This window comes from Haliotis rufescens, unplaced genomic scaffold, assembly GCF_023055435.1.
Source record: "Haliotis rufescens isolate VD_foot unplaced genomic scaffold, xgHalRufe1.0.p SCAF_17, whole genome shotgun sequence".
NCBI lineage: Eukaryota > Metazoa > Mollusca > Gastropoda > Lepetellida > Haliotidae > Haliotis > Haliotis rufescens.
This window is the reverse complement of record NW_025963857.1, coordinates 27593225-27613366: the sequence shown is the minus strand read 5'-3', so window position 1 is coordinate 27613366 and position 20142 is coordinate 27593225. Positions and strand designations below refer to the sequence as shown.

General features: G+C 39.9%; 2 protein-coding genes across 2 annotated transcripts; one reads left to right on the top strand and one right to left on the bottom strand.

Annotated features, from left to right (window-relative positions):
- Positions 1–1971: 1971 nt before the first annotated feature.
- On the bottom strand, positions 1972–3885 carry LOC124138629 (complement C1q-like protein 4). The gene is made up of 2 exons (XM_046505366.2): positions 3544–3885; positions 1972–2721 (listed from the first exon to the last, which is right to left on the bottom strand). Exons 1-2 carry the CDS (start codon positions 3848–3850, stop codon positions 2303–2305), a joined length of 726 nt encoding a protein of 241 aa, XP_046361322.2. The 5' UTR covers positions 3851–3885; the 3' UTR covers positions 1972–2302.
- A 4821-nt stretch (positions 3886–8706) lies between these two features.
- On the top strand, positions 8707–11947 carry LOC124129302. The gene is made up of 3 exons (XM_046492824.2): positions 8707–8861; positions 9553–9845; positions 10010–11947. The coding sequence occupies exons 2-3, from the start codon at positions 9818–9820 to the stop codon at positions 11626–11628; spliced, it is 1647 nt and encodes a 548-aa protein (XP_046348780.2). The 5' UTR covers positions 8707–8861; positions 9553–9817; the 3' UTR covers positions 11629–11947.
- The last annotated feature ends 8195 nt before the right edge of the window (positions 11948–20142 follow it).

The window sequence follows — 20142 nt, the reverse complement described above, 5'->3', positions numbered from 1 at the left end:
GACTTGCTTACCCTTTTAGCAAACACCTGGTGTCATCACTGATTTTCAGTAATCCATTCATATAATTTCCACACCTATTTGCCCTGTACGCCAAATGGAATCTTTTTGGAAGTAAATCTAGGTTGGTTATTCCCTTGCATTGACAATTTATATTAACAACACAAAGGCCGTGTCGGGTGTGTTGCAGTGTGATGAAGGTGCTAGATGTCATCAGCAGAAAAGAGTCCTGAATGTACACCTCCTCGCCATGTCTCAGAACACAAAGGCCCAGTTTTGGGTGTAGCAGTTGGTGGTGGTAACACCGCTCGTCATCAACAGCTTACTCACAGGCTCAGGATCACATCTGTACAAATTGTCTCCTGTTTCATAACAAAAACTTCCTCAAACTGCACAGCTCCCTTGTTTGACAGGAATTAACTTAACATCGCTGAGACAATTTGCGTGTTTGTTTTGAGGGGCTACTGTTGACGCATGACAAGTTAATGCTGACTTTAACGGTTCTAGCACACGAAGCAAACCGCACTGAACAAGCACGTAAACACAATAGGACAACAACCGCGGACACGAAGATGGAAGTGGTGTGTAGAATGTACGGCTTATTACGTGTATTATGTTGCTTTGGCCCAGATGATGAAGGTCGACCAGGGCTTAATATCCCATCGAATATAACACCCACGTGGCATAGACCATAAGGCTTTTTGTACTTGGATCCGGGAATCAAGTCTCACGCTTGTATTTGAAACAAGCTAATATTTGAAATTTTATATTCATTTTAAATAACACCCGAGGCCTAAGTTTATTCCTTATATTCATTTCGGACAGTTATTCTCTTTCGATTTCAGAAATACATCTTAAAATGCATAATTGTTTTTGAACTCTGATGTAACCATATATTTGGACAATGAATCACATGAACGTAGAAAGGCGTCGTTTAGATGTATATGCTTTGTGCAGTCTGAACATGTAGTTTAATACGCTTTTACCATACACTACTTGGAGGAGAAACTACTTGTACACATACTGCATGGATATGAGCATTGTTGGTTTAAAATCAATTCCAATCCAGGTTCGGACCAATGTATGTATATTGGTATAATGATGTTCTTACATACAGCCACACACAAACCATCCTTTTTGAGAAACATATCACTTTGGTACAAAATGATGTTCTTACATACGGTATATCACAGCTTCAGCCACACACAAACACCCGAGGCACAATAGTGCAATGGTGGCATTCTTTATGTGTCTATACATCCAAAATGTATTGGTTTTGTTCAAATGATATACATATTTTTTTTTAATTTTATGAGATGAAGTTTTGGGATATATAATAGATCTCTGGTCATATATATATATATATTGAATCCACATCACCAAATCCTAGATCGTCCAGTATATATATATATATATATATATATATATATATATATATATATATATATATATATATATATACACACACATATATATATATAATCCACATTTAACATCACCAAATCCATTGATCGTCCAGTATATATATATATTGAATCCACATTTAACATCACCAAATCCATTGATCGCCCAGTATATACATATATTGAATCCACATTTAACATCACCAAATCCTAGATCGTCCAGTATCGATTTAAAATGAATAACCCACTTATGTTTATTACCAGAATTCACAACATTTAGTTTCACAAACGATCAATCAGTCTTGCAATCAAAAATATTTCAGAGAAGGTTTCATAAATATAGAACGTCGACACCAGAGACGTCAACACCTCAAAACTGCCATACTAACCCAAGTCACAACAAAATGTATAGACATTTGACTACCAGCTAAGTAACGAAATGTGTGTCACAATTTAAAATAGTTGTACGTGTGCACCGTGTGGTTGAATGCACTATCCAGGTTTAAGTGCAGTCAGGGTTATTTCAGAAATGTTAGTTACGGATTTCTTACGAAGACAACAAACACAAGCATTAGGTTACATATTTTATTGATGATTTGTATTCAGCATATAATAATCTATAGTACAGGTTATGATTATGAGTATGATATGATGAGGTAACTGTTCATCACAGGTCGTACCCCAATCGACTCTACATGCAAGTAAGTACTGTGTATGATTCATCGACGGAAGAGTGTATGATGAATCAATCAACATTTGTTGGATGACACGAATCTGACAAAAAGATGCGTTTGTGTGACGAGATGATACAGATAGCAATGAAAATGTTTGGCAAGGAAACGTTCCACTTCACGCCATTTTCAGTCAATTTTTAAACAAGAGCTTCCGCAATCTCACACCACCTATCCAAACAGTGACACGGCATATCCAGAGAATGTGCTCCATTGTCCGTGAACATAATCCCCGTTGCCGTAGAACAAATTGATTGAAACCTCATCGCCTTGTTTCAAGTTCACAAGAATAGAGTTTGTTCCTGAACCTCTGTTGTTGAAGGAACCCGAATACAACCGTCCCATTTCTGCCCCGTTGACCACAAACATTGTTTCAATGGTGGTGTTGTAGCCACTGAGGATGGTGGCGCTGAAATGGTAGACACCGATGGCAGGTGATGTGAACTTGCCGGTGTAGGGGTCGTATGCACCAGCATTGTTGATGATGATGTCGTCGAAGATTACAGTGTCGACGTCCTTGAGATATGGTCTGTTGGTGCCAACGCGGGCCGAGAAAGAAATGTCCTGTGATTGTCCAAGAGCTGGTCGAACTGAAAATAGATGAACGCATAGGACGTTACAGTGAAGCATGGCACCGAGAATATCCATAATGTAGTCTCGTTATAGTGATAACGTATGTAGCTTCACGGCAGTATAGCGAGCCTAAAGAAGATCAGACAATATCAGAAAATGGACTAGTCAATATCAGAAAATCCATCAGACAATATCGGAAAATAGGTCAGACAATATCAGAGAAAGGATTAGACAATTTCAGAAAATGGATCAGACAATATCAGAAAATGGATTCGACAATATCAGAAAATGGATCAGACAATATCAGAAAATAGGTCAGACAATATCAGAGAATGGATTAGACAATTTCAGAAAATGGATCAGACAATATCAGAAAATGAATTAGACAATATCAGAAAATGGATCGGACAATATTAGTAAATGGGTCAGACAATAATAGAAAATGGATCAGACAATTACAGAAAATGGATTAGACAATATCAGAAAATGGATAAGACGATATCAGACAATGGATTCGACAATGTCAGAAAATGGAGACCATACTAGATATATGAATTTTAATGTGATAAGTTTACGTTCATAGCAGAGATATTTTATGATTTTGAATTATTTTGTATCGCTTATATTTCAAACGGTGGCATAATAACGAGGTAAGTGTTAAATTAAGATTCGATGTCGTGAACCTTTTCTGGACGTCATTTCACAGATGCAATGGTGAGCAAGGTACAAATTTAGGATGCTCGAGAATTTGGAATTGTTAAAGAAGTTCCTGAACACTGAAATATCTCATAATAAACCAATCATGAACGCCATAAACTTAAACGGTGGCAAGTACTAACGTCCGTTCCTCAACGCCCTCATTCCGTTCTGCATGTTGTATAACTCCGCCGACAGCTCGTCCATTCTGTGCTGAAAACTCTCAAGTCTTCCATGAGTAAGTCTTAGTTGTTTTTCGAGATGTGAAATTTCCTCCAAACACGAACACACTTCGGTTGTTCCCGCCGTCTGGAAGTTTGAATCCGGCTCCCGAGGGTTTGTTGTAGTGTCTCGGGAATTTTCGCCATTTGTCGGAAACACGGGCCACAGGGCGGTGGCTATCTGAGCCAAGCACATCCCGAACAGAAGGGCCGATGTTGTGACAGACATATTGCTTTGTGGACTTCTTCTCCAAGCAACTTGATTCGTAAATGACTCGAACTCTCCAACACGTCCTTTATAAGCATACAGTTGTCCAGTCAGGATGCGAAATCTCACGTCTACAATAAACCGACTTAAAGGATTTGCGTTAGCTACAACCTTTAATGTACATCTTTAAGTATTTGTCTTCTTCTATTTCATCTTATAGCTTATCTTCCTTATGGAGAATTTGGTCAACTTCCGAGTTCTCAATGAATGGTAGATTATATTAATTAAGGCACTATAGGCGATTTCTTTGTGAGGGAAACTTGACTAAGTCTGTGTACTACAAGATTAAGTGACAAAATAGATCCCTTCACAGCGTACTTTAACACGCTAGTCTAAAAACATGTTCGGTTTGCGCTACACGTATCTGTCACTTCTTACGTGGGTGAATAGTCTTTCTATTATCTTGACGTCAGGGTCTGGTTTCATCTGCCACATGAAAAAATTGAATTGTTTACCACTTAGGGAGTATGACCAAATTAGCCTGTACATAAGCACCATGTTTATCTAAATGTATCACAAGTGTAGCCAGTGCTTGTAAAACGTGTGAATAGCTGTTGAAATCCAGCAAAAAAATATATCCCATTTACTTATGTTATTGTAGCTGGGTCGTATTTAAACAACTTTGGGTTTATTAAATACTTAACAAATTATATTTTGGGACATGGTGCATATTAAGGAGCTTCTTTTTGGAGTGTGTGTTTACAACCTTCATTCAATTCATTAGCCATGTACATTTTTAACGCATGAGTGTTTCAACATGTTTGTGGGGACCGGTATTACGTATTGTGTATGAAATGGTGGACCATTGGTTTGATCTAGCCCCGCACCATGATAATGATTTATGTTTATATGACGGTCAAAATAGCAGACTCGATTTATCATTGCGTTCTCACACACATGTACACCTTGGACTGGATCAGTGTATATTTATTATAATAAAATATACATCATGCACGATTGTATATTGAACAATAATTTCAAATCCATGCAGCTTGTAATATTTCGGTGCACATTGGCCAAATGGACTGTACGCCGGCTTGGCCAGGTAATTGATCATGAGAAGACAGTGTACCCCTTCGACTGGCTCAGTGTGTATTGCACTGATATGTAAATAATTCATATCATATTAAAACAGAACATTTTAAAATTCCCCCTAAAAATACCCAAAAAGTTTTAGAATCTGTGCAACTTTTAATGTATTTTCAAAAGAGTGAACTGAACATATGTGCGGAAAAGGTACACACACGCGCGCGCGCACGAACTCACACACATACACACGCTGAACATATGCGCAGTACATTTGTTATACTCATGATCATGGAAAGGCCGGACCCACACATCGTGACACACTTACACACATATAGGCAAAGACGTCACACAGACACGGTAGACACACATGATGACAACAACTTCCTACCGAAACGTCGCCATTGCAGTAACATAAAGAAGTTTTGTCTGCTTTGTCATCCGTCAACTTCTAAGAAATGCCTATCAAACAATTCGTGACACAGCCACGCACTCATAAAAAGACGCAATACATACGTGTATGCATGCGAGAAGATACATATACATGACTATACATGTATGGATGTAAAGTGCTACACACAGGCAATTGTGCAATCCATGTATGTATGCTAACAATGACACAACGTATATGCATGATAAAAGGCACAAACAGACGAGTGTTCTATATTCGTTTAAATTCAAATGTCGACGCCGGAGAATACTCAGTCACGGACGCAAGCCGAACGAATTCCATGGGGAAAATTCAACATCGTGATGACATTATATGAATCGATCACTGAACATAAGTGATGACACCAGGTGTTCGCTCAATTGTCCTATTATACCGGTAGCATCCGCCACTGGTACACTTGTAAGGGTGCAAAGTGATTGAGAGAGTGGGTATTGTTTTACGCCGCGTTTAGCAATATTCCAGCAATATCACGTCGGGGGACACCAGAAATAGGCTTCCCACATTGTACCCATGTCGGGAATCGAACCCGGGTCTTTGGCGTGACGAGCGAAAGCTTTAACCACTGGGCTACCCCACCGCCCCTAAGGCTGCAAAGACGGTAAACATACCATACATGCCTCGATGCAAAGAAGGCACGCACGCGCGAATGTACAAAAGGTACTAATAACTGAGGATAACTGTATTAATGTGCCTCTCGCTGAGAAAATCCGCGGAAACTACTTTATTTGAGGTCATTGTAAGCAACAATATACCAGTCAGTGTAGAAGTGTAGTTGTCATATTAAACAAATAGGTCATTTTATCTCCCATGAAATGAAGATATGTTACTGACACTAAATACATTTTATCATAGAAACAGTGTACGATTAAAGAACACCTCTACATGAGTAGTAAGGGAGGGCATACATCGACAATTAATTTTTATTTCATGGGCACAGTTTTAAATGTAATGAATATCATCAGTTTTACCCATGCAGCACCTGATATGGCATTGCTATGGAGAACCGGGAGCATTCCTCCTGATAATACAGTCAGACTTTTATCATCTATAGGCCATAGGTCCACGGTAATAAGCACCATCATGATCAGTTCTACCCGTGAAGAACATGATATGGTATTGGTATGAAGAACAGGGGCCTTCCTCCTGATAATACAGTCAGACTTTTATCATCTATAGGCCATAGGTCCACGGTAATAAGCACCATCATGATCAGTTCTACCCGTGAAGAACATGATATGGTATTGGTATGAAGAACAGGGGCCTTCCTCCTGATAATACAGTCAGACTTTTATCATCTGTTGCCCATAGATCCACGGTAAGAAACACCATCAGTTCTACTCATGAAAAACCTGATATGGCATTGGTATGAAGAACTGATACCTCATATCCTCAAGGTATGACAACTATCAGGACAGAAGACATCCTGTTTGTAGGCATTGGCACCCACAAGGTGATTCCACTGACAGTGTCGGCGCAGTTTAATTTTGTCAAAGATATATTCTCACACATCAGGATGGTCAGGGACGATAATACATGGACATTCCTGAGCAGCACAATAAATATCCTCCCAACTCCTGCACCCCGATACGAAGCGAAAAGCTGCACGTTGTTTACGGGTCAACGAAAGTCACGTTACACTGCACTGGTTAACCTCAGCTCAATCGAACAGCATTCAATCTCTTTCAATTCATTTACAATGGCAGATCGTCAAGGTAGATTCGTTGATTCGTAGATTCGTTGTAGCAGTATCCCTCGGGGTATGTGTGGCTTTATGCGTCCCACGTTAGGTTTATACCTCCCAAGTGTCGTGATATCAAACCTAACGCGGGCCGCATAAAACCTATTGTCGCATTATTAAAACGAGTGAGGGAAGGTACCATTGTACGCGACCAACCCACACAACAACACAAGACCTGAGTGAATAAACAGTCAGTTTATCAGACAGCCACTGAATTTTTTATAAATTCAGTCAACAACAGAATGCTTTCAATCAATTACTAGTATTAGAGAATGTTTACAATCAGGTATAGAAGTACATGTACTGTATGCAAAGAGGTGTGGTTAGGTGAATTTGGGTTTAACGTTAAAAGATTATTACACTCAATTAGCGGCGTGCGTGCGGTGGGAGTAGAGGGTGGGGGAAAGTGCACGTGGGGGTGGCTGGTTGTACCAGTCCGGACTGATCCGATTTCATGTGTCAGCCCACTGAGATACCTTGCCGCAGTTTAACATGAATACCCCACTCAGACACAGTATACTGACTTCGAGCCGACCAGTCCTTGTTTTAGCCCCTTAATGCCGAGCTAGCGCCAGTCAACAAGTACCATCTTTTAACGTCTTTTGGTATGATGTGGCCGGGGATAGAACCCCCGATCTTCCACTTGACCACGAAGCGGGCAATATATGCGAAGATTCATCCTACATTACTCATGATACATATTCCACGGTACACAACGTCATACAACAGTTTACATGTGATTGAATATAATATATCCGACACACTCTATCTAATACATTGCCCGTGTGGGCTTTCACACAAGATACATTCTAGAACAGAGACAATTCACAAACAAGGTAATAATGTTAACAGAACTGACATAATCTATTCACAGCATTATTACAATGGAAATATCTAAAATATACTCAAAAGTGGGTCATTTACAATTACCATATAAACTTGCAGGTATTGCCAAGAGTAATAGCAGGGAGAATATCCATATAGTGTCCCTATGCATCAAAGAATAATAAATTGAGTACACGCAAAACGGAATTAGTGAAGGGATGGGTTTTCTAAGCTTTGTATTGATGAGCAAGTTTCATAGTCACAATTGGGTTATTTACATTGACCAGATATCTATGTAGTTGGAGGTAGATCTAGAATTAGCACGTTTACAAACGTATTCCCCCCTCAGCAGGAAGGAATGTGTTAATATAAGTTGACAACCGATCTAGAGGGGTATAAAATGTGATGTACCCCGTGTGTGAGCCTATGTATCCCGGGCCGTCAGGGGTACACATGCTCACACACAGGGTAAATCACACTATATGCCCTGAGGGATTGTTTGACAACGAATTTGATTCAGCTAGTGTGACAGCTAGCAGACGACGCAAACGAACCGAGTTACTTCCTTTTACCCAATGCATTCGGATAAACATCGGTTGTTCAGCTCAACGATTCGTATGCGAGACAAGCAAGTTACCTAAGGTGCGTTCCGGTTGATTTCCCTGCGGGGTACATAAGCGGGCTACATGGAAAATATTTGCCCGCTCTTAACCAATCAGAAGCTAGTATTTTAATGTAAGGTTTAATAAATAGCATTGTTATTGAAGAGCCTCAAGTCTTGAAACAGTTAAAACTGCTGTTACTAATATGTCCTATCGCAAACGAACACGTACATATTGATTGCGTGACTACCCACGCTAAACATACACGTGACCAGCTTTGTTGTCAAGACACAACAAGGAAGTGAGACGCCCTCTGCTGTGTGTGTCAAGGTAATCACTTGCTACAGTGTTGCTCTGCATATATGTAAAACTCTAATGGTAGATTTATACATCAAAACAGTTAAACATATTATTACAACATTAAGCGAATTAAAGTAATGTTGATATAATAAGGGAGATGTTATTCTTTCATATTCAAATAGATTTTGATAACGAAAGTAGCCTTACAGATTTCGATAGCGAAAGTCATGGTTTGGGTTTAGATTAAAAATTAGATGCCCAAAAATATCCACAGAAATAAATATGCAAAGAATGCAAAAAATACAGTTAGATGTTGATTTTGCCCATCACAAAAACTCCATTGAAAAGGACAGGGGTGATCTCTGTCGTGTAACAGGCGGTCATCGAGAAGATGGACGGAGTTATGTCCCTGCTAGAGACTACCATCAATTTTTACAATTTGCAAAAACAATTTTGACTCATCTCTGATTCTATTGTGATAACATGAATTTTAATCAAATATCAAAGGCGGATCCAGCACATTTAAACTCGATGGATCCCTCAGATAATTTTACTGCATACAACATACTCAGTAACTTTTCAAAAGGGGTGAGTCCCGACCCCCCCCCCCCAGCTAAGCTAACGAATGGCCTCTCGTTAATCTTCTTCCCCTGCAAATTATACGCTTCAAATTGTGTCAATGTTGATGTGGAACCTAGTATCAATGTATATTTTCTCTCAGATGGCGACTGCTAAAAGGCTGGAAGACAATTACCTGACCTGTGTCATCTGTTCAGAGGTGTTCACAGACCCTGCCACGCTTCAGTGTTGTCACACATTCTGTAAGACATGTCTGCTGAAATACACCAAAACACAGCCTGAAGCAATGCAAGACAAATGCATCCCGTGTCCCTCCTGTAGACAGCTGACGAAGGTGACCAAATCCTGCCAGACCAGTAAAGGAGTGGGTCAGTCAGCTTAAACCAAACCACATTATACAGAGTCTGATGGACGATTTTGGACAAAGTTCTACAAGTGAGTATTCATCTGGTTTATGACGACGCATCATCATGTTCTTATGTTTTAACTTTTACATTTATTTAAATGAATGAGATTCCTGAACACAAAAGGTACTCATTATTAATCACAAACAATGATTTTACTGTTTAATTTCATAAATGGATTTCATTAATCTTCAGAAATGGACTCGTGCAATGTTTGCAGACACGACGGGAAAACAACCCCTGCCACGTCCTGGTGCTCTGTCTGCAATGACGCCTTCTGTAGTGAATGCCTCAAGCTACACAACAAAATGCCAAATCTACGAGACCATGAAATAGTTGATTTACTAACACAAGGAAGAAGAAAATCAGCACCTCATCCAATGTGTAAATTACACAAAGACAAACGAATTGAACTATTTTGTAAAGATTGCAAAGTAGCTCTATGTACTCTCTGTTGTAGCATAAAACACAGGAAATGTGATGATGTTGATACAATTGAACACATGAACCCACTTGTAAAAGAAGAACTTTTGCAAAAAACTAGACGATTAAAGGGAAATGTGAAATCTACAGCTAGGGTGATGTCAATGGCACAATCCCAGATTAAGGAGTTGACCCGAAATGCGGAAAACGTGAAAACACAAATCAGAGACACCCACAGGGCTGCTACAGAAGTGCTGATGAAGAAGAAAAAGGAACTGATGGACCAGGTCGACCGATCAACTGACAGAAACATACAAGAACTGAAAGCATTCATCAAATCTCAGGAGATTGACCAACAGATGTACCAGCAGGAAGCAGAGTTTGTGGAGAAAGCTGTGACGACAGAGTCTGTGGCAGACATGTACGACGTCTACGAGTCGGCAGCGGAATCTAACACAGACACAGACACAGATGCTGTCAGTAGACCAACCTCCGAGAGGGTTATTTTCACACATGACATGGACGAGGTGAGAGCATCTGTGGAGGATATACAGCTGGGCCATATTGACATAGTGAAGGATGTAAGTGACAGGACGTCTTCACCTCGTCTGTATCACACAGTTGACTGTCACACAGAGAATGTGCTTAATTTTGTTAGAGATGTCACAGTGTTGACAGTTGCTTGTGAAAAGGTCATTGTTATAACAGATTCTGGTAATAATGTTAAGGCATTTTATGGTTTAAAATCAAAACCACACCACAAATGTCTAACTCTATCATGTAAACCATATCGATTAGCTAAGATGAGTGACAGCCAGGTTGCTGTTAGTGTCCCTGACAAGAAGATGATAGCGATGATTGGCTTCAACCCTGACCCTGTACTGCTGTCAACCATGACAACGAAGCACAAACACTTGGCCCTAGCATTCTTGAGTCAGTCACAACTACTAGCGAGTAACAGCGAAGTCAAACACTCTCTGGATATTCTGGATATGTCAGGCAATGTACTGAAGTCTGTCAACACGGGTATCGTACCGCTTGCAGATTTCATCCATGTCACCAGAGGGAATAATGTGTTAGTTAGTGCCGGAGGAGTGGCCTCCCTTGTATGTGTGACCGGTGAAGGAGAAGCTGTTTTCACCTACACTCCCACAGGAGACAGGGCTCTGAGATATCCTCATGGTATCGCAACAACCAGTACAGGAGACATCCTACTTGCAGACTGGGACTCCCGCAAGGTGATTCAGCTGACAGAGTCGGGGCAGTTTGTGAGGGATGTTCTCACAGATCAGGAGGGCCTGCAATGTCCTTCTGGTATCTGTCTGGACAGCGACGGCTTGCTGTATGTCTCCTGTCTCAATAATGTGAAAGTGTTCAAATTCACCCAATAGGATAATGTCATTAACCATCACAATTAAAACCTGATAGACTCGAATGGCATAGATAACAATGTTGGACCACTCAGTGGACCTGAGAATAATGCATGGATGAAGATGAAGCAAGGAAGCCTACCGGGACAGGGCCACAGGATTCAGTCTGCAAGCATGAAAGACGCAAATGCTGAAGGCAGTCGTGTTGTACAGAGCTGACAGCTCTTGTTTCTAAAACTATTGTGATTCTGTTCCTTACCTGAACCTGATCAAGCATCACATCAGAATGATATCTAACACCCTCTGTATTTGAGTCTTTGACCTACAAATTTGGAGCATATATAGTTTGTTGCTGTCATTTCAAATTATTTATCACTGTAACGTGAATGTATATGTACAAGACAAAGCTAAAATTTGGAATTATTATTTTGGTTACAAAAACATGTGCTTTTTATAACCTTATAAGCCTCGTCTGCCCAGAGATTAGAAGGTCGGTGGTTCAATCTCCCTCGTTGTCAGTATAATGTGTCTGAGTCTGAGTTTGACTTTATAATGATTGAATGAAAAAAACAAAAATTCAAAAAGTAAGTTTTTTTGTTCACCCAATTAAAAAAAAAATATATGTATCTTTTACGAGTCGCTTGAAAAACTCGAACGGCATTCCGCGAGGGAATTCCAGACATCAAGCTGTTTATAGACGTAAGCAAAATCCAAGGTAGCCATTCGTTCGAAAATGACTCAGAACAACGTGTTAGTGACTGGGGAGTAGCCTCCCTTGTACCAGTAACCACGAAAAGATAACATGTTTTCACAACTCACCGATACGTGATCGACAACAGAAAATATTATAATACCTTTGAAGGAATTATTTTTGTATTCTCGAGCTAAAACATCAGGAAACATTAAATAAATGGACAAAAACTAATTATATTCTACTTATCATAAAGTCTACATTGCTAATTGAGTAGATAATTACATCAATAGGCATACACGAGGAACAATGTCCAACAAGATATAATCGTTTTCAGATATTGCTTAAAGAGGCGAATGTTGTTTGATATGCTGTCCATGATGTACAAGCTGTTTTCACATTGTGGAATTTGATAGCGTCGGGGGCGGTCGGGGTAGCCTAGTGGTTAAAGTGTTCGCTCGTCACGCCGAAGACCCGGGTTCGATTCCCGACATGGGTACAATGTGTGAAGCCCATTTCTGGTGTCCCCCGCCGTGATTTTGCTGGAATATTGCTAAAAGCGGGGTAAAACCATACTCACTCACTGATAGCGTTGGCCAGATAGTAAGATTGTGTATTCGGATTTAAGGACATGAGTTGGATCGTCAGTAACTGTGTCAGCCAATTTCAGTGTATACCGCTCATTTAAGGAAGAAAGACTTTCCAAATTGACCCATGCTTTCTTAACAGCAACGTTTACACTTTTCATATATTTTTATATATATTCTGCACAAAAGAAATTCATATCATGACTTGAGAAGCACATTGCACTCTGGAACAAATATTGCGTACAACACCCATATGCCAGTTCGAGTGACGTTAAGAGATCGAGGTTTACGCACGAGATGTAACCGCTGTTTGTATTAACTGTACTCTGAGTCTCAATAAAACTTTAATTTAGGCGGCGGCGTCTGCCACACCTCACACAGCTCTGATGTGGGACTTCATGTCACATTTGCCTTTAGACAGATAGAAACAAGTGAGATCAGGAAAAAAATTAATTAATTTCACTCTCTGAAACAAATGTTAAAGATTTATAAATCAGTAACTTGTCGCCTGTACAAAATGTGATGTCGGCAATAATTTTCAAACGCATATCGACAGATAACTTGTAAAATGTTAGGAAATCTATCTGACACGTAAGTTCGTTCGTGAGTTCAATTGCATCACACATTGATGCATTGCTATAATCGTTAATGTTTATTTATTTGCTTGTTTGACAAAATTGAAAATGTAAATGAAACATAGTTAATTCAATATGTTGTGTTGCATAAGCTTCAAAGATCGTCATCCGACTCTTACTCAAAGGTTGTTTGATAAGGGTAAGAACATTCACGGCCTTAGGAAATATTACACTCAATGCCAGAGAATAATCTGCTGAAACAGATTCCATCGGATGTAAAATGCAAAGTGGATCACTGAAAATCAGTGACACCAGGTGAAAAGCGTGAGACGTTGCTCATAACAATTCGGGCGGTCGGGTAGCCTAGTGTTTAAAGCATTCGCTCGTCACGCCGAAGACCCAGGTTCGATTCCCGACATGGGTGCAATGTGTGAAGCCCTTTTCCGGTGTCCCCTCGCCGGGATATTGCTGAAATGTTGCTTAAAGCGGCGTATAACCATACTCACTCACTCATATTATCAATTACTGCTATGGCTGATCCAGATTCGTCATATTGCTGTCGTCATATTGCTGCAATATTGTTGTGCGAGGCATTAAACAGAAACATATTAAGTGCCATGATTAAAGTTTGAATATATGATGTCACCTTCGGACACATAAATTACTGCAGATACACACACGTAGTGTTTCTGGCTTCTTGGACATGTCATGTTTACTTCAACGATAAACTGTAAACTGTTGATATTTTGGGGGTGAAGGACTGACTTTACCCAACGTTCAGCAGTATCCGCTTGATGTGTCAGGACGGGTAAAGCAGGTCAAAGAAGTTTACCATTTTGGTGGAACCCACGTTCATACGTTTGATGTCGACAGACGCTCATACTCTGGAATCTGGGATTCGACCCAAAGGCCAGCGGATGCTGATCAAGGGGCGCATAGCTGCTCATCAAATCACGTCGTCTCATGTCACAGGGCTATCACGTACCCTTGGGAGTCAAAGATATGATCGTTGTTTTGGTGGTTCTTTCATTATAATAGTTGGTGGACCATGGTTCAAGTGTGTGATAAATCGGGATATCTATTGCATGGTTGAAATGAGTGAGTGAGTATGGTTTTACCCCGCTTTTAGCAATATTCGAACAATATCACGGCGGGGGACATCAGAAATGGGCTTCACACATTGTACCCATGTCGGGATTCGAATACCGGGTCTTCGGCGTGACGAGTGAACACTTAAACCACCAGGCTACCCGACCGCCCCCATGGTGGAAATGAGCGTGAAATAATTGTGAAATATCGAAAAGTAGTGACACATTCATACATCAAATTCCAAAACTTTGAAATCAGGAAAACAAGAAGAAAACATTTGGAATTTTAGTTGCTCTCTATGGTAAATCGATCCATGGAGTTCAACCATAGTCAATTGAATAGCAGTGATGGGAAACAGCAAACAAATCACATTAACGGCTGTTTTGAATAGTTTATCAGTTCTATCACAGCGTGTTAGCTTAAAGTGGAAGGGCATCATAGACGTTTACCACTTTAATGGCACGGTATGGTGTTGACAAATGAGTGACGAGTGAGCATAGTGTTACTTCTAAATAAATACTGAGTGTGTCGTATTTCAGTTCCATGACGATGTATCAGCGAGAGGAAAGTCTTTAACCATTGTTGGAACCTAAAGGTACGGGTGTGGGTCTCAAAGACCTAATATACTAGGCTCATGAATAGGGTTTATCTTGGAATAGAACTCACGATCATTGGATCCAGGGTCCCCTAAGGAACGCAACTCTACACGAAATGCGGTCACGTATACGAATTGACCACCCATGCCCCTTATTTGCAACCTATGATAACAACAACTACATATCAGTGTTGCATCTTTACCATCACGTCTGTTGTTCCACAGGACACTTACATAATACAGCAGTGTATGTTCTTGTAAAATCATAAATTCAAAATACATAAATGTCAAGGGCTAATGAAAGAGTGTGTAAATAAAATACAAATAACATAGAATGCCTTCTTTAAGTGACATGTAAGAGTTGCTTCATAGAACTATTTCCCTTGTTCAAGGTTGCTTGGTGAGAATTTGTAAAGCTGGTTTCTCCAAGACTGTAGAAACAGGAATCAATGTATGTCACAATCCTACATCCTCTTTCTGAATGTTAGTAAAAAATACACGCTTTCAACATATTTAGCCGTATTTAAATAATGATGACACCCCGAATAGCATCCGACAGCGGCAATGTCGACCAAGCCCATTTTCTGAAAAGGGGATATGTGTAAATTTGGTCTTTCCCGCATATGCTCACAATATTCACGTCGATTATCTGTATATCTCTCCCACTTTTGGGGTGCCATCGTTGCCATTGCGTTTATCTACGTTGCCCAGCTACATCTGTTGGGAACAACTAACTAGACACTTCCCTCTCAAATTTTACGTCGTCTTCAAGTTGCGAGCGCATATTTGAATCTCCAGAAATTACGTCATGATAGGACAATGTTTTGTCGTGAAAGAAACCACGCTTCGTTCTTCGTTGTTCTTTGCGATTAATTCTTTGCGTAGCTATCTGATATATCGTGTTTGCCTGTTTAGTTAAAGTAACACATTCTTATGTAAATTTATTTCTATATGAAGTTAAAATACCAAGATATTTAAAGTACTTCAATCTGTTCACCATCGATAAACAGTTTTTCGTGTTGTGATAGATATCCTTAATTTTTTAATACCATGAGGTTATTTTTATTAATATTCACTGTTAATTCTTTCTTTATGATAGAATCAGCAAGAAATTGCTACATGTAACATTAATATCACAATCAATGAAGATACCATGAGTGTCATCACTCTTAATAACATTTCATCTATGTACATATAAAACAGTTACGGTGAAATCATACATCCTTGTGAAACACAACATCAGGTTTTTCTTTATTGATTCCCATCGTCGACAGATGAATATTCATTTAATCACCCCTCTTACCACAAACAAACATAATGCAGTACATATTGATCGAGTGTTTACCCGCAGCAGCATACACGTGAACAGCTTTATTGTGAAGTCACTACAAGGATGTTACGCCATGTGTAGTGTGTCTCCAGTTCATGACCTGTAAAGGTAATAGTCTGTGTATTAGTAACTATCTACTTGTATATTTACATCAAACCAGTTAAAACATATGAAGACAGCAGTAAGCGAATTAGAATAATGTTGATATTCTAAAGGAGGGGCTAGTCTCTCAAATTGAAACAGATTTTGACAGCGAAAGCAGCTTTACAGGTTTTGATAGTGAAAGTAGCCTTCAGGCATATGGTTTGGCACCAGACATTTCGTTGCCTAATAATATCCACAGAATCCAATACACAAAGAATGCAGTGTATACAGGGTGGATGTTGGTTTTGATTAAGACAAATATTTCAGCCATCGAGAGTATTGACGGTGTTAAATCCCTTCACCCTGTCACACTTCAGTGCAATCACACATTCTATAAGACCTGTCTGCTGAAATACACCAAAACACAGCCTGGAGCAATACAAGACAAGACCATCCCATGACCCTCCTGTAGACAGCTGACGAAGGTGACCAACCCTGACTGTCCTGTAGGGGAGTGGGTCAGTCAGCTGAAACCAAGTCACGTCATACGAAGTCTGATGGACTCAAGTGAGTAGGCATATCTTTTATGGCATAAACACATTCGTATGTTTTAGAGCTTAGAGTTACTGAAAATTATATAGTTTCGTTAATTAATATTCGATATAAAATGCTTTAACTCTTAAACAAAATCAAGTCTTCAGAAATGGACACATGCAGTGTTTGCAGACAGAACGGAAAGATGACGCCTGCAACATCCTGGTGTTCTGTCTGTAATGACACCTTCTCTGGCGAATGCCTCCAGCTACGCAACAAAATGTCACATCTACGAGACCATGAAATAGTTGATTTACTTACACGAAAATCAATTTGTAAATTGCATAATGAAAAATGAATTGAACTTTTTTGTAACGGTTGCAAAGTAGCTATATGTGCTGACTGTTGTAGCATAAAACACAAGAAATGATGTAATGTTCCTACAATTGAACAAATGAACCCCTTTGTAAAAGAGAAACTATTGCAAAAAAACACTAGACAATTAAAGGAAAATGTGGAATCTACAGCGGAGATGATGTCAATGGCACAATCCCAGATTGAGGTGTTGAAACGAAATGCGGAAAATATGAAAACACAAATCAGAGAGACACACAGGGTTGCTACAGAAGTGATTTTGAAGAAGGAAAAGGAACTGATGGACCTGGTCCACCGATCAACTGACAGAAACATACAGGAGATTGACCAACAGATGTACCAGCAGGAAGCAGAGTTTGTGGAGAAAGCTGTGACAACAGAGTCTGTGGTAGACTTGTATGACGTCTACGAGTTGGCAGCAGCTGAATCTAAAACAGACACAGACACAGATGCTGTCAGTACACCAACCTCCGAGATGGTTGTTTTTACACCCAACATGGACAAAGTGAGAGCATATGTGTAGGATTACAGCTAGGCAATATTGAAATAGAAAAGGATATAAGTGACAGGACGTCTTCACCTCGTCTGTATCACATAGTTCACTGTCAGGCAGATATTAACAACTTCACAGTGCTGACCATTGCTTCTGAAAAGGTCAATGTCGTGAGAGATTCAGGTTATGGTTTAAAGTCAAAGCTCCGACACAAATGTCTAACTTTATCGGGACCTCCTTTTCTATTAGCTAAGGTACGGGAAAGCCAGGTTTCTGTTACCGTCCGAAACAAGAAAATGATAGCTATGGTTAGCTTCAACCCTGATCCTGTACTGCTGTCAGCTATGACAACGAAGCACAAACACTTGGCCCTAGCATGCCTGAATCAGTCACAACTACTGGCGAGTAATTGCGAAGTCGAACACTCTCTGGATATTCTGGATATGTCAGGCAATGTACTGAAGTCTATCAACACGGGTATCGTACCAATGGCACGTGATCACACAGAACATGTGTTAGTTAGTGCCGGGGGAGTTGCCTCCCTTGTATGTGTGACCCGTGATGGAGAAGCTGTTTTCACCTACACTCCCACAGGAGACAGAGCTCTGAAATGCCCTCAAGGTATCGCAACAACCAGCAAAGGAAACATCCTGCCTGTAGACAACGGGTCCAACAAAGTGATTCAGCTGACTGGGTCGGGGCAGTTGGTGACAGACGTTCTCACAGATCGGGGTGGCCTGCGATATCCTCGTGGTATCTGTCTGGACAGCGACCGCTTGCTGTATGTCGCCTGTTTCAAAGATTTGAAAGTGTTCAAATTCACCTAATAGGATAATGTCAATAATCACCACAATTAAAGCCTGAATAGAATTGAATGGCATGGATAACAATGTTGGTCCACTCAATGGACCTGGGAATGAAGTTGAAGCAAGGAAGCCCCCAGGGACAGGGTCACAGCATACACAGTCTGCAAAACATGAAAGAAGCACATGCTTAAGGCAGTCGTGTTGTACCTAGGGGAAAACTGACAATTGTTCTTTCTAAATGTATGGTAATTTTGTTTTTTCCTTCAAGCCGAGCATGTACCAGATCAGAATAATATCTCATTCCCTCTCTATTTGAGTCGGATACTGAGCATAAACAGTTTGTTACAACATCTCACGTGAATGTGTTTCATAAAGGTAAAATGTTGAATTTTATGTTCTAGAAGTGTCGTTTATATAATCTCATAATTCTTGCCTGCCCGGATAACGGAACGTCGGTGGTCCATTCCTCGGTGTCAGTATTCTGTGTCTGAGAGGTGTATCCATGTTAAATCTTCAGCAATGGTATCTGAGTTGAGCAGCACTTCAAAGACAATATTACTCTCACATTAATGTTTTCACCACTATTGTGCCTGTTACACCCAAAAGAATTTATGTCCCCAGATGATCGAGAGTGAGTACTCTCTTGTATTAATGTTTAATATTTCAATGTGAAATTGTTTTAAAACAATTACTATTTCTGCAGTAAAAAGAGGTGCTCTTGTATTATCGTATTAATCTGAGTGAGGTGGTTAATGTTGGAATTGGTATGCTTTGATTTATGGAGATTACTGTTATTGAATAATTTGTTTAATAATTTACTTATCCCAAGTGCAAGGGAGACAAATATTTATTACATCTTCGTTACTGTTGCAAACAAGGCTGAAGAATATTTCTGTATTCCTTGTCGGATGAATGGCCTAATATAAACAGCATATATATCTTCTTCAAATCGCCATGTAACATATCCCCTGTGATTATCGCCATATAACACTGGTGATGCTGTTAGTATGAAAATGAGTACTTAATGATTTCTCTATTTGGTTCATTGGCAGATGAAATACTTTTCCCAATGCTACTGACGCCGGCTTATTGGCTCGCTGTATATGAGTGAGTGAGTATGGTTTTAAGCCGCTTTTAGCAATATTCAAGCAATATCACGGCGGGTCCTGGCTAGAACACGCAGACATAGACACACGCGCGCATGCACACATACACGAGCATTAAAGTCGCCATTGTGCAATAATCTTAACCGCGACGATAACATCCATTTCACCTCAGCCATTTTTTCTAAATGAGTAGGTTAATAAATATATAAATAATAGACAGACACCGAAAAAACAGGGATACGAACGAACAAACAAAAATATTTTGAAAAA